At 38.5% G+C, this 14495-nt stretch overlaps 1 protein-coding gene and 1 long non-coding RNA gene across 3 annotated transcripts; both read left to right on the forward strand.

Annotated features, from left to right (window-relative positions):
* Positions 1 to 727: 727 nt before the first annotated feature.
* On the forward strand, positions 728 to 3775 carry hmgn2 (high mobility group nucleosomal binding domain 2). Its single transcript, XM_043261900.1, has 6 exons — positions 728 to 944; positions 2092 to 2127; positions 2527 to 2556; positions 2644 to 2694; positions 2837 to 2896; positions 3041 to 3775. Exons 1-6 carry the CDS (start codon positions 930 to 932, stop codon positions 3074 to 3076), a joined length of 228 nt encoding a protein of 75 aa, XP_043117835.1. The 5' UTR covers positions 728 to 929; the 3' UTR covers positions 3077 to 3775.
* A 1307-nt stretch (positions 3776 to 5082) lies between these two features.
* LOC122359920 lies at positions 5083 to 14077 on the forward strand. Of its 2 annotated transcripts, none has more exons than XR_006252736.1 (3): positions 5083 to 5292; positions 9622 to 9742; positions 11298 to 14077. It is a non-coding gene; the product is annotated as an uncharacterized LOC122359920 (long non-coding RNA). The 2 variants fall into 2 exon arrangements; XR_006252735.1 differs by lacking the exon at positions 5083 to 5292 and adding an exon at positions 8823 to 9043 and having other exon boundaries at positions 11298 to 14076.
* The last annotated feature ends 418 nt before the right edge of the window (positions 14078 to 14495 follow it).

The following is a 14495-nucleotide window of genomic DNA, read 5'->3' on the forward strand; positions in this document are numbered from 1 at the left end:
ATATATATATATATATATATATATATATATATATATATATATATATATATATATGTATATATATATATATATATATATATATATATATATATATATATATATATATATATATATATATATATATATATATATATACATATACCTAACCCTTTTTTGACATATCTGTCAATAAAGAACGATATTCACGTTTTAATCAATATATTCAATTCTTTTATATAATATTCTAATCCTCATAAAACGAGCATCTGTAGACATTTGCATTAGAAAACAGTGAAGAACATCACTTTTTGCTGCGTTCAAAGAGTGCAGTATAAGTGATTTACATATTACAGAAGAGCAGCAGTGGATTAACCTCTCAACTAATCAACCAGTAATGGAGATCTATTGAAAGTTGTGCTTTCAAGCTTTTAAAGCGTCACGAGCGCAAGATATTTACATTTGAAGACGCTATCGTGTTCATTCCGTAATGTACTTTAGGTCACTTGTGCTCACACACTCGTGTAAAATTACGTAAATATTGCATACGTGCGTCTTAACCGATTTCTACCGCGTTTTTTTTAATTAAATTGCCGTGCAATTCCAACCGTGTGCCAGCAGAGGCGCCGTTCTCGCCCAGACGAGCAGCAGGAGCTTCTGTCCGAGCTGTGAAATCTGAGCGGGGAATTGGGTCATTGTTGCTTTAAGAGATAAGCGACGCCCAGCGATACGTGATCACCCGCTCAGCCAATCGCTGCACGGGATATGCAAAATCTGGTTTAAACCGGTTTCTATCTTAAATTTCAATATAAAAACTTAATAAAACATATACAGCCGTTATTGTATTTTACGCGAGGCGCTGTGAGGCGTGCGGTGTGTCGTTGCTCGGGAGCACAACCTTTAAACAAATATTCTGTTTTTTTGACATTTTTTCGGGGTTTTCTGCAGCCAAGATGCCCAAAAGAAAGGTAAGGACGCGCTGCGATTTTTCACATTTATGGAAAAAAATCGCGATTTTTGGTAATTGTACACGTGCGCTTGTGTTATTTTTTGCGCTTTTTTTGTTGTTGCCGTTATCGCCTGCGATCGTGTGGTTGTTTTATAATGGCGGACAGTCGATTTTTTACACATTCACTGTCAGGCGGACTGTCAATCTTGCCGCGCTGTGACGAAAACACGAGCGAGAAAAAAAAACAAACAAACAAAAACCCGACTTTCCAGTGAAAATAAAAACCGGACTGGCGTTTTAAAATCGGCCAACGCTGCAAACGCGCGTTGATATTTCGACAATTTTGCGAGCAAAACAAATCCGTAACATCCTGTAAAAACCCGCCTGATCGCTATATAACGTAAAAGGAGGGAACTTGAGTGTTTTACTATGCTAGTTCGACTCCGTTGCTAATACAAACACGAGCCTTTAAATTTAATAAGGTGATTATTTTACCGTTGCAGAAGAGAGGGGTTGTGTTGGAAGTTCACATGTTAATCATTTGGCTTGACGTTAAGATCGCCTGCGTGTACGCTGTCGGTCCTAACGTCAATTTTATCAACTATAACGTTTCGTCGTGTCGTTTAAGCTGCTCCTGTCATTGTTGATGTGCATTACGCCTACTCTAAACGTCAAGCTGCCATCTTTACAGCACCTGTGTCTGCTAAAAGACGGTCTTTCCCGGTTATTCGCGTTCGGACTTTGCGCAGATGTTTTTTTTTGTTTGTTTTTTTTTAACATCTCGCGTCGCCGTCCGAACGCGCTTTTCGTGCGCTTTACAGTGGTATCTAGGGGAAAACAAAGGAACTGTACGCTGAGAGTCGCCCCTCAGTCGTTTAAAAGGCGCGTAGTGATGCAGGCAAACAAAAGGAAGCCGTCCTGCCCGCGCGCACTGACAGCCCGGATTTGAATTTGAATATGCGCGGGAAGACAGTGCAGAAATAAAGTCATCCGTTACGAAAAACTGCGGCTTGTCGCCTGTGACGTAAACGCGCGCGACTATCACAAAGAACGTTGTATTTTTATTTTTCAATAGTTTTTTTTCGACGAATGTGATGTTTTTGGGCTTGTTTATATATTTTTTTCGATTTCTTTAACGCCTTTGTGCCTTTGTTTTGTTTTTACAGATTGACGGTGAGAAGGCCGCCAAAGGCAAGGAGGAGGTTTGTCATTTAGTTTTATATATATATATATTTTGATCTTATTGTATTTGTGTACTTATGTATTTTTTAAATGTATTTTATTGTCTTATTTAGCTCTTTTTAGCTTATTAGTCTGCATTCTTCATAAAACTAAAGCGGAACATATTTCTGTGTAAATCACATTATTATCATTTTTTTTTAATTGACATAAGAACTTTTTTGCATTAATTTCTTGTTTTATATTTAAGTTACCCTGCATGTGACTTTTTAAAGCTTACATTTATTCACACTGGCTATTGTAAAACATTCACTATAATTAAAAATATATATATTAATAGAAATTTTATATTGGTTATTCTGTCTTTATTATTCGGTTTATTTGATATTAATTGTTTTTTTTTTTTTTTGTTTTTTTTGCAGCCAACAAGACGCTCTGCAAGGTTGTCTGCTGTAAGTATCATCTTAAGGATCTCTTTACTAAATAAATAATAAATGCTAAAGTTTCTTCGTCTAATTAGTCTCTGAATTGATTTACAGAAGCCAGCTCCTCCTAAACCAGAACCAAAGGCCAAAAAAGCCGCCCCCAAGGTAAGGATGCACAGCTTTTCGATAGCATTGCGTAAACATTTAGTCGCCGAATTTCGTTCCACCGATGACCGAATGCCTTGCCTCGTTAACCGCTAAGGTTGGTGTATTTTATCATTTCCACAATCGTGTTTCTTGTACGCAGAAGGCAGCCAAGGGGAAGAAGGGCAACCCTGCTGAAAACGGAGACGCCAAGGCAGACCAGGTCGGTCTGGAAAGCGCTTAAAAGTGATATAAATAAAAAACGAACGGCTTTTCGCTCACTGCATCCGCTCTGGCACGGCAACTAATTAGCAAAGCGTGTAATTGCTCACTTTGAAACTGACTGTTTTTAATCACTTTCTTCTAGGCACAGAAGGTTGACGCTGCTGGCGACGCCAAATGAGAAGCTAACGAGTGTCTGATCCTTCTATGTACTTGGTGACTGTACAGTTTGAAATAACTATTTTTTACCAAGTTTTATATTAAGAATAACATTTATAGTTGACTTGTTGACTTGCTTTTTATGTACTGATTGATTTGACAGGAGTTACTATATTTCATTCATATCCATTTGTATCCCATTTTTTTGAATCAAGTCGTCTGTATCTTTGCCAAAACGGTTTGCCTTCGCTAAATCTGTTGGCAAAAAAAAAAAAAAAAAAAAAAAGCAAGTGCATTGTCCTAAAGTTTTGTTTTACTGCTCTATCTATCTTTCTTTCTTTCTTGGTTTATCTTTGGATTTTAAACACCAAACATTCTCAAAAGGCAGCTTAAGAGTGTTTGTAAAACGTTTTCGGAAGGCTTTTCACCATGTCGTTAGCATTTAAACGTACAAATACTGTGTTTTCGTTTTTATTTTTTTAAAAGAAGTTACAATGAAATTGTCACGAGGAGAAAAAAAAAAAAAAAGTAAATAAGGCAACAATGTTGAATAAATTTACAATGTGAACCTTCGATTTCTTTAGAGCTGTGTGTTCTGAGCTTGTCTTGTTTTATTAAGTTATGTTCTGCAACCGTGGAAGGATATTCAGTGACTCTTAAAATGCTTTGTTTTAAATGGTTTTGAATAAAAAAATAAATAAACTGTCCAGAAAAAAAAAAACTTTGTTGTGTGTGTGCATATATTTTTTTATTTATATAGAGATTTATATATATATATATATATATATATATATATATATAGATTGCACTGATTATGTTATAAAATACAGTATTTTAAGGATATATTTTAACATGTAATCCAATGGTCATCTCAGCAATTTAAAGATGCAATAAATGCTCTACAATAGCAATTGCCATAATAAGCATGCGCGTTTGTTTTCTGGAAACCCGTTTAAAAGATGACGCGTACCGGTTGTTGCAGTTGCGTTGATTTCTCGCGAGATGTCGCTGTCGTGCAAGAATTCGGCGAAATCCATTCAAGCTGTACTTCAGTCGCTGGCCAGCAGGTGGCTCTGTTTGTCAACGAAAAATCGGCCGCGAGATTTTTATGCAAAAGTATATAAACAAATCGGCAACACCCAAACGCATCGAACTCGACCGGTCTTCAACTTCTTTTACATCCTCCGTGAAGATATTTTCAATAATAGTGGGAACGTGCTCCCTGGAAAACGCCTCTTCGGTGTTTTACTAGAAAGGCCTGCAAGATTCCTTGAGATGACGACACTCGTTAAAATATGTATTTTTTTGCAAAGTCTTATAAATAATCGAGTGATGGCGTGCCGTTTCGGTTACGTGTGTGGCGGGACGCAAAACTAACCTGAAAGTGGCATTTGTGAGAATTTGGCTTGGGTTTTTCGTGCATGTATATGGAAATGACCTTTCTGAATATCACCCATAAAAGTTGCAAAACTAGCATTTCTTGTTAAGACCGGAAAGCACAAAGACTGTGTAGTACATAACCGCAGATTTTATATGCAAGTTACACGGTTTGTGAATATCACCGTGATTCTACATGTTTTTTTTTTTTTTTTTTAATAGAACAACATGAACATCTTACACTGATTTAAAGCATGGTGGGTGGTTTCTAGATGGGCATTTAACCTACTGGATCCAATTTAAAAACTTGACCACAACGAGCAAGACGGATTTAGACTATTGGTTGTACGTGAATTGCTAAGAGATGTGCATTGTGTTGTTTATGGTCTATACGTCTAGGTGAGGTATGTGTGGAGGGTTTTAACGCCATAAATGCACCGAGGCGTTTATGAACCTCGCCACCGAGCTCAAAAAAAGCACAAAAACAAACAAACAATCTGCAAAGCAAAGCCAAAATTGCACGTAAACGCCAAGCGAGATGATAACGCGGGGAGTGGTTTATTGACAAAACGGTTCTTTTCCAACACAGCTGTTAATTATTGAAAGGAAACCCAACTGGACCGGTCAACAGCGTCCCAAAATTTAGAAAACGAGGGAAACGTGCAGGTCGTGTTCTAATAAATTCACGATCGTCAGTCTACAGTGAGGGTCCCGCACGTCCACATGGTCTTCAACGTGCCCAGCCTGAGCCCCACCCCCTGTTCAATCTATAGGAGGACCGGGCTTCATATATAACGTGGAGGAACATTGTGTGCTTTCAGGTTTCTGGCACTTTCACCTCACGGCGGCCCGGACCATCAGGTAAGAAACACAGAAATAAACACAAAATGAATGAATGAGTTTGATGACGGGCGCTTTTGCGCAATGACCGCAAAAACTGCGTCTCCGCAAGTTTTATGCAACCTACTAACCCGCTTTTGACTCAAATCACAAATTCTCGGAGACCAGCTGATGATGTTAATACGTGGTGCAGCTGGTTGGAAATATAACCAAATGCAATCATTAATAAATCACCTGTGCGTTGGATTTATGTGATACACGTCTCAAATCAAATTATAGATCATCTTTTGCCTTTGTTTACTCGTAAAGTCTACTTTATACGTCTGTTTGTCGTACGTGTTCTTGTTTATATATTAACAGTTTCATAAGCGTTTACCTATGCATGTTAAGGGTAGTCAAACATCATTGGTTGATCATTATGGATCTTCTTCATTCCGTAGTTACTGTTCCTGTTTAGGTTTTGACTACAGTGTGCAAATAATTACAAATGTCAATTTAAATGAAAAAGGAAAACTGATTGATATGAAGACTTTGCATTGAATAATTAAGAAAGTGATTAGTGTAATATTTCGTGTTGGTTTACTATTGTAAAGCTACATAGTAACATTGAAAAAGAAGTTTCGATGGATGTTTGATTAGTCTTTGGTTATAGAAAAATAAGTAGGGATGTCTTGCATCGAAATGTTTCAGGTTAGTGTTGCCGGTTTGTTTGCTATGAAACCTTTGTATAAAAGCTTATTTCAGCAGCTGTTGTTTCAGTTGCTTTTGTAGAAACGTTTACATGATGTTAGTCACTGATCTGATTAATACAACTTTGAATGCTGGTCAATGCCATGTTGTGTTCTCAAATGAGGGCCGTTTCTACTGGTTGCATGTCAGTTTACGTTCAATAGTGTCTTCGTTCCTCTTTTGTGTCATCAACGTAGAAGTGCGACGCATAGATGTTTGGCTAAGGCTATATGCATGTCTATAGAGCCGCTGGAGACCGCTTTGAGTGATCTGATCACAAATGGTCAGCAAGCCACTTTTAACACCTCGTATTTAAATGTGTCTGTTTTGACAGCTTATGATGAGGCAGAAAGTTTTTGATTTTTATCATTTTAAAATGCATTCATTTGGTTCTTTTTTTCAAGATGCTCTGTAATTGTTTAGCATGAGGATGTGCTTCATGTGGTCTTTAATGCCGTGATGTTCATGTGTGTGTTGCTTGGATGTAACTGGTCATGTTACACTCTTGCCTTTGCTCAGTGGAAGACTGATAGGTAAACTGTTGAATCTGAATGTTACAAGAGCGTGTTAGGCGACGCAAACGGTATTAATATCGCTGCTGCAGACGTGTGCATTGTTAAAGAAACCATAGAAACCGTGCACATGCCACAAACGTGAGCGGCTGGAGGTAGGCGGCGCTTCGGCTTTAGGAGTGGGAGTGGTTCTTATGGCTGGCAGTCCGTCTGATTGGGTCTTGGTGTAATGATGTGCAGCATCCCTGATGCTGTGGTCTGTATTGGTGCCATTGTCTGAGAGTGGAGGGAAGCCCCCAGACTCCTTTTAGATGTGAGGGCGGAGTTAAGGATGGGGGCGGGGATGGTGGGGAGGGGTTTTCCCAATGAAGGGCTTTGTTGAAGACTGAAAGAGGGGGATGTGCTACGAATGCTCTCCAAAATCAAGTTCAATCCAGGAATCCAATGGGTTTTACTAAGAGATTCCTTGGATATGTAATGGGGATGTATCACTGTTGTACTCGTTATATTTTATGGAGGACTCTCCCTCTGGTTTTGTGATGTTCTAGATGAGATTTACCCTCGTACTTTCACTAATCAAGATCAAAAGTTAAAAGACCTTGTTTTAGATAAGCGTTGAGAGCATTGTTTTACCACACGTTTTATAGGTTATAATGTTTTGTTGTTTTTCTCTCTTTGCTGTATTTAGGGGTTGGTATGGCTTTTTTTTTTTTTTTTTTTTTTGGTTCATGGCAAGCGTCAACAAGACCGGCCTCAGGCATTCAAAGCCTTTTAACTGAGCACTTATGAACTGGATTTACAATCACTTGCAAAACAACCTGGGAAAAAATGACTTTGCTTTTTTGGAAGAAAAATATTAGGCCTCTTCTCTGACTGGTTAACTGTACTTTATTCTACTCTACATCTTGAAAGAATCAGATATACTGTCTCTGGGAATGCTGAAAAATGAGAAAATGTGGGAACCAGTGTTTTTTTTTTATTTGAGCTACAAGGGTAATGATGTTTCCTTTTTCTTTTTTATTTATAATTATTATCCTTTTTTTTTTTTTTTTTTTTTTTTTTTTTTTTAAAGGATATGCTGGTCTTGTACACCACCTTTTTTCATCTTATTTTTGTGCTTTCATTTTTACTCGTTGTACCGATGTTTCTCTTGTTACGGAGGGTCTGTCTGTCTGTTATTGTTTGTTTCTCATGTCTGCAAAAACCATAATAAAAATAATAATCTAAATCAACCTGGGAAAATATTGAAAGATAAAGTCTAGTGATGGTAATTCCAGGGGCTGTTTAAATGTTCTTTATGGTAATGTTCTGTTAGATCATTTTATCCTAAGTGAGTTTTCAATTTTTTTTTTTTTTTCCCATCTTTAATCCCATCAATGACGCATGAATTTACAGTTTTTTTGTTTTGTTTTTTTTTTTCTCACTGAAAAGAGAAATTCTTCACTAAACCATGCTCCAAGGAAAAATAAAGAAAAACAATTGTGGCAGCTCTGACTCAGGTCAGCGATTCTCAACTTTGTAACTGCTTGGTCCCCCATTGTCAATATTTGAAGGGCCCCCTACACAGGCTTTGGTATTTCCTACTTCCTCTGACTGAAGTCTCTTCAATTTTATTTTTTTTTTTAATTGGGAGAAACTAGGGCTCTCAAGATTTACATGCATTGTTACTTTGCATATTTTCTTTTCCTATTTTTATTTTTTTTTGGCGCTTATTTTTGTTTTTTGTTTATTTTGTTTTATTATATTTTTTAAATCGATGCAGTTGGATGTTTGGAAGACCCCTACCAATTTAGGTCATCCCTACGCAATGCGATGACCTTTTGTTACATCACTCTTTGGAAAATCTGCAGTGATGCATTCGGTAATTCAGAGCGGTGAAGTGGAATAGACTTACATAACGAAAACACTGTGCACGGCCGTGTGGTTTGAGATGAAGAAGCATAATGCTGGGTGAATGCGGTCACTCTGTCCTCATTTGGAGGCAGGATAATGGACAACAAGCATGACGACATGTTGCATCCTTTCGGAAGTGTACGTTTTTGTAAAATGCGACATACACTCATTCTTGTTTCTCCAGATTTTGTGGGCAAGTAAGTGAGAAAATTGTATCTGATAAGTTCATAGTGTTTCAATACCATAATATTGTGGTTGGCCAAGTGGGTGTGTATGACTGCAAGCAATCCAGAGAGTGCATGATGCATTCTGACAGCTGTGCATGTTAAAGAGAGAGAGAGCAAGACAATCCGCCAATCTGATTGCGAGAGATCAGGTTGTATAAAAGGGCGGAGCTCCAGAGAAAACTTCCTCTTCAAGCTGCTTCTTCATTCGCTGAGCGCTCATGCTGTTCGCAGTCTGGCTGGCAGTCGGTCCTCTGCTTTTAAAGACCAACTTTGGCTGCTAGAAATGCCACATTCTCTCTCCGTAGCTAACTTTTGAAGGTCCTGCTGGTTTTTCCTTTCCAGCTGTTTTTGGACTTTGCCTTGGAGCAACTTCTACAGCGTCGTCTTTTCTTTTCCCGAACAAGCGTGCAGGTTGGTAGATGCATCCGAGACATGTGTCTACCATTGCCATCTTACTGCTGTCCAGTTGTGGTTAGGGTAGTTTTAGTTACTTTTATTAATCCTACTCTTGAAGCATCAAATTTGCTCTTAGTAGTCATACAGCGGCATCAGAATTGTTGAAAATCGGATCATTGTTCTGTGGATCTTTTCTGAGTAATTCTGCCTTGCAGGCTTTGGATGATTTCACTTATGTTTCTTATTTGAGGCTGAGTAGGTCCGGTTTAAACCAGCACAGTATGAGTTTTCAGACAACAGATTACTGTCACGCAGGCGTGATTCCCTGAAACCAAAGTCAAATGGACTTACATTTTGTTTGGGATTGTGCCTACGGCTAGAAGTGTTCCCTTTCTCTTGCATCAGCCATATTTTGTTCATGGCAAAACAAACATTTATTGTGCTTCCTTTTGAACTTTGCAAAGGCCTTTTTTTTAAGGTTTGAAGTTGTAACATTTAGAATGACAGAATAAAATCGTTCTTTGGGGCACTATGTTCGCAAAAATTTGCACTCTGGATGGTTATTTAATCGACTCGTCCTCTCTGGTCTACAGGTTCAATCTTTGGCGTTACACAACCCTCGGGAGGATTGTTTCAGACTCCTCGCGCACAAAGACCCCAGCGATGATCATCAGGCTCGGCAGACTGACTCCTGGATACTTCCGTCTCCTGCAGGTGTGTATTTGTTCAAACTTGGTTCAGTTTGTGAGCGCAAACGTTCTTGGATTGGATTTAAATGGCTCGTATCGTAACGAAATTTCCTCTGTCCTTTGCGATTTAAAAGACTTTACGGTGCTGTGAAAACATACTGTAGCTTTCAAAACTCAACTTCCAAGCGGAAAGCGCAGTTTGTTAAAAATAATCTTGGCAGTTTGGTCACAAACACCAGATACCCAACGTTAATGCGACGGCTCACATTTACATGTCAGGGACACCTTTTTCGGCATGAAAATAAAATGAGAAGGCAATGCATGCATTATGGATTTTTCTAGGAGAAAGTAATGTTAGTTTGGGACATGTAAATCTGTCCATTGGAAAGATCAGACTGGTGCCGGTCTGGCTTTTACACAAAGCCTGATCTCCGCTACCCACTGCATTCCTCTTGACTAAAAGCGACTGAACTCTAATTATATGAACAATGACCATGAAGGGCTGAATGAAGGCTGTGTACACATGGGGAAATACCAGTTTAGATCCATCCCTCATGAGCTGGATGTAATTCTCACGACTTTGAATATAAAAATAGCATGAAAGCAGCAGGGGGCAATGGTTGTAAACAACCAAGTGTCTCGATTAATTTGTTCTGACTGACATTTGGTTTTTAAAACCTCCAGAATCATCTTTCTTGATTTAGTACTCCGATTAACATTTGAAAGGGAGGAGCACTACACTGTAAAAGTTGCAAATAAATTGATTAGAGTATGATTTAGTTCTCATAATTTTACATTTTAACTTGCCCTTTCTAATTAATTGTGAAGTTTATTAGAAGATTGAGTGGAAAAACATCTCATAGGCATTTTTTGGCACATTATGCAAAATTTTTAAAAAAGCATCATCCGCTCAAAATGCTGCATATTTTGAGTATTACACTGGTTTTTCTAAGTATCACTGCTCGTTCTAGCTTGTGTCTTCATTAAATAACACCCAAGAACATTCTTGCAAATTGATGTTAGCCAGTTGAATAACCTATTACCTAATTTCCAATTCTACAACAGATTTTCAAAGAAATCTGAATCTGACCAGTCCTAAAAAAAAACCCCGTCAGGCATCCTTATTGTTAAGACCTGCCTAATGATTGTGTACTTAAATCTGCTTAAGCTTAAAAAGATTATCATCTTACTATTCTTAGACCCGTATAAACCTACTTGCTTTAATTGCAGAGCGACTTCTGAAACCGTCTTAATGTCACCTTCCTGAGTATGGTTTAAGTGTGTGTGTGTTTGTGTTTTCAACCGCTTGTCATAACAAATGCTGTCATAATCTGGTTCTGCTTTTAAAAAAATCCTATTGCCATTGACTCTCTTTTTGCTTTTTTTTATATGCAATTGATTACAAACTCCTGTCCACTCCTGCTGTCTGAGCACGAAATGTTTACTGCCAAAACATTTAATGATTTAATTCGGAGCAGAACATTGGTCTTCTTGAGGAAGTTTGAGCATATAAATATTTCAGTGCTTTTGCAAGAGTCTTGTCAACGGCTATTTATTTATTTCCCCCATTATTTTTGCAGAGGCAGGTAGCTGGTGAGGTTCAGGCCCCGGCTCACGACCGCTCCGTCAACCAGATCGCCATGATGCTGGCCATCATGGGCCTCAGCCTGTCGTATTACAGCGCCAAACAAATGACAGAGAAGGTCCGCCCCCAACCCGCCCCGTGAGGATGTTTCCGGATTGACGGCGTCCGGAAAAAGACGAAGCCAAACTGAAGATGTCGAAGATTCAGACTCTACCTTTTTTATAACCTCCAGGGATCACGCACCACGGGACTTCCACTTAGAGGTTCTCTTGCTTTAGTTTAGCCCTCAATGGATCTGGAAGAGGTCGCGGCCTGAGTTTTAATAGTTGTCTTGATACATGCATCAGAGAGTCAGTCGGGATCATAACCTGAGCTCCATAGCATCTGGAGCTCCACTCAGAGCCATAATGCTTTTCAAAAAGGGAAGGACCTCTGTGTTTTGAGATGTACCAAGCAACTATTGAAAGCAGGTCCAATGCACAGAAGCGAAATGCTCAGATTTTCCTCCAAAAGACGCTAGAACATCACAGCCTTGAGGACTTCTAGTGGAGGTGCTGCTGTACAATACTACACTTGGTGTTAGACACTTTAGGAAACGTACTACACAGAGAGCATTTGAGGACCTTATGTTAAAGTGACTTGTTAACTTAAGAAAATATCTTCTCAATGGTCTCCAACACTTTAAATGTTAATGCCGACTTTGTGTGCAATTGCATGAGTTTGAAGCCGTTTTTTTTTTCCTTTTTAGTGAAACCAATCTGTAATGTTCTTTCTAATGCTTTTTCTTTTTATGATAATGTGATTTAAGATGAATGTACTGTGTGTAATATTTTTAAGACACAACGATCAAATAAAGCTGTGAATATTTTGAACACGAACAAGCAATGGAAAGCAAGTCGTGACTCGAGACGGTCTAGAAACTGGCCAGACTCATCGCTGTAGATTTAAATGTAATTCCTGCTGAGTCGAGTTTTACACGAAACCATCTGAAGGGTTTTCCTGTCGACAGAAGCGTGCTGTTGAACAGGAAGTGGGCACAGCCTCAGGCGACAGCTTCCTCTATCTGCACGCAATATTTGTCTACCAGCGTGCTGCAGTCGGATTTGTTTGACCCACAATAAATTCAATAGACCTCAATTACACATTTGCACACATTTGACACTTTATTAATTTTTTTTTTTTTTTGGTTACTGTGCTTTAAATTTTGTTTTAAATGGTGTTTGTGTGCCATTTTATTTTGCGTCTCATTTCCAAAAGAGTGCTGTGGGGCAGTTAAATGAATTGTTGCATTCTGGCCACTTTATTTATTTTTTTTATTTATTTTTTTTTTCTGTTAATATTATCGGTCCGGACAAAAATTTACAGACTTCCTAAAACAAAAATTTGGGGGGATCTTTGGTGCTTACCAGTCAAAAATAAGCATCCTACAAAATAAATTTCTCATGCTCTATGATTTTTTTTTTTTTTTTTTTTTTTCTGATTGCTTATAGGCCTCAGTGATCTGAGCTCATGCACCTAAATTAAAATGAAATTTAACTATTTACACAGATTTTATTTTTTGTTGAGTAAGCTCAGATCAGTGAGCCCTTTGTTTTCAGCACAGCACAAGGGTTTAACGCGGTGGTTTAATGACACGTACATAAAAAAAAAACCTTTCACCACTTGAGTGTTGAGTTTCATTACCACCACAGTAACGCAAAAACGCCAACAATGTGTTAGCCAAGCATTTGTGTACTTGCAGAAAGTATGTTTCTGGCCTTTCGTTGCACTAATATCCTGCACGTTATCATTACGAGCGATCATTTTTGTCAGACTTCTCCGAGAACTGAAGTGAGATTACTTACGAGTGGGTGTTCCGTGAATAAAACCTTATTATAGTCTTCCTTAAACACAGAGGTGTTTCAGGAACTCAAATCTTGAGCCTGCTGAGCGCGTGTCACACGCTTTGCTCGCTGCATGCTGGTTATGCTGTGTACGGCTGATTAGTTCGAGAGGATGTTGTTGATTGGATATTTGAAAGTCAAAGACTGAGTGTTGGGTCCTCAAAGAAGAAGAAGCGTTCAATTGTTTTGCTGTATCTCAGCTAAATAACTTTTTTCCCTCAAAAATTTTGGCACTTTCAAAATATTGCTCCGTTTGAGCATGCAAACCCGGTCTGGCTCGTGACCTTTTGTCGGAGCAGAGTTTATACTCTCAAAATTGCTGCTTTATTTTGCTTGGTGCAACGTCTTTGTTTCCTTCGTCAGCCATGGCTTGCCCATTGCTAAGCAGTTAATGTGGCATTGCAGTCTGTACGTGTTCATGAGCGTTCGCATGGATGCTCGGGGCAGATGTGATGTCCTGTGACGGGCCGAGGCTGCATTGCCTGACACGTGTTCTTCCTCCCGTCACCTTTAGCTCCTCCCTTTGCCGCTCTGCTGTCTGATCACTGGGCAAATACGCCCAAAAAATACTTGCTCGGACCTTTTTAACACGCTGGTTCGGGACGTGAACCGCATCCCGCTCGTCCCATTGGCTGTCCGGGGATGCATCACGGTGTCGCTGCGGAAACAAAGCGAGGGGATCACGTTGGCGAAAGAGTATTGCGCGTGGTTGCTTTAAAAAAACGAGAAGGGATGAATAAAGAAGTAGACCTTTATATGTGAGCTCTTGTGTTTGGTTTGATGGTGGTTTGTGGATGTAAATGCGGAAAGAATAATGTACTAATGGTACTGTATATATGAATGTTTTGTATTAACGAATGAGACTTTGTTGATCGTGAGCTTTCATTAAATTCATTTCAATCATGACTCAGTGTTTCCATTGTTGTTTTCATTGCATCACATATTTGTCCCAAATAACGGCTCTTAACTGGGTCAGTGGCTTGCAGACTAAAGGAAAAACAATGTAAATAATACAATGCAACTTATTTGGGCATATCTAGATAGCAAAGTAAATAGACAGGAACACTACATTACAGTTTTTTTTTATTATAAAGAAATGAATGCTTTTATGCGGTAACCATGCATTAAATTGCTTGAAAATTACAGTAAAACCTTTTATAAAATTACATTAATTTTTTTACAGTTTTAAATAAAGGCTGTTTTTATTTTACATTTATCAAAGAATCCTGAGAAATTAAAATGTATAGCGGTTTAACGCTAAAATATTCAGCAACACCACTTTTTTTCTGCGTTAATATTAATGAGAAACG

Source organism: Puntigrus tetrazona, chromosome 16 (assembly GCF_018831695.1).
Source record: "Puntigrus tetrazona isolate hp1 chromosome 16, ASM1883169v1, whole genome shotgun sequence".
Lineage (NCBI taxonomy): Eukaryota > Metazoa > Chordata > Actinopteri > Cypriniformes > Cyprinidae > Puntigrus > Puntigrus tetrazona.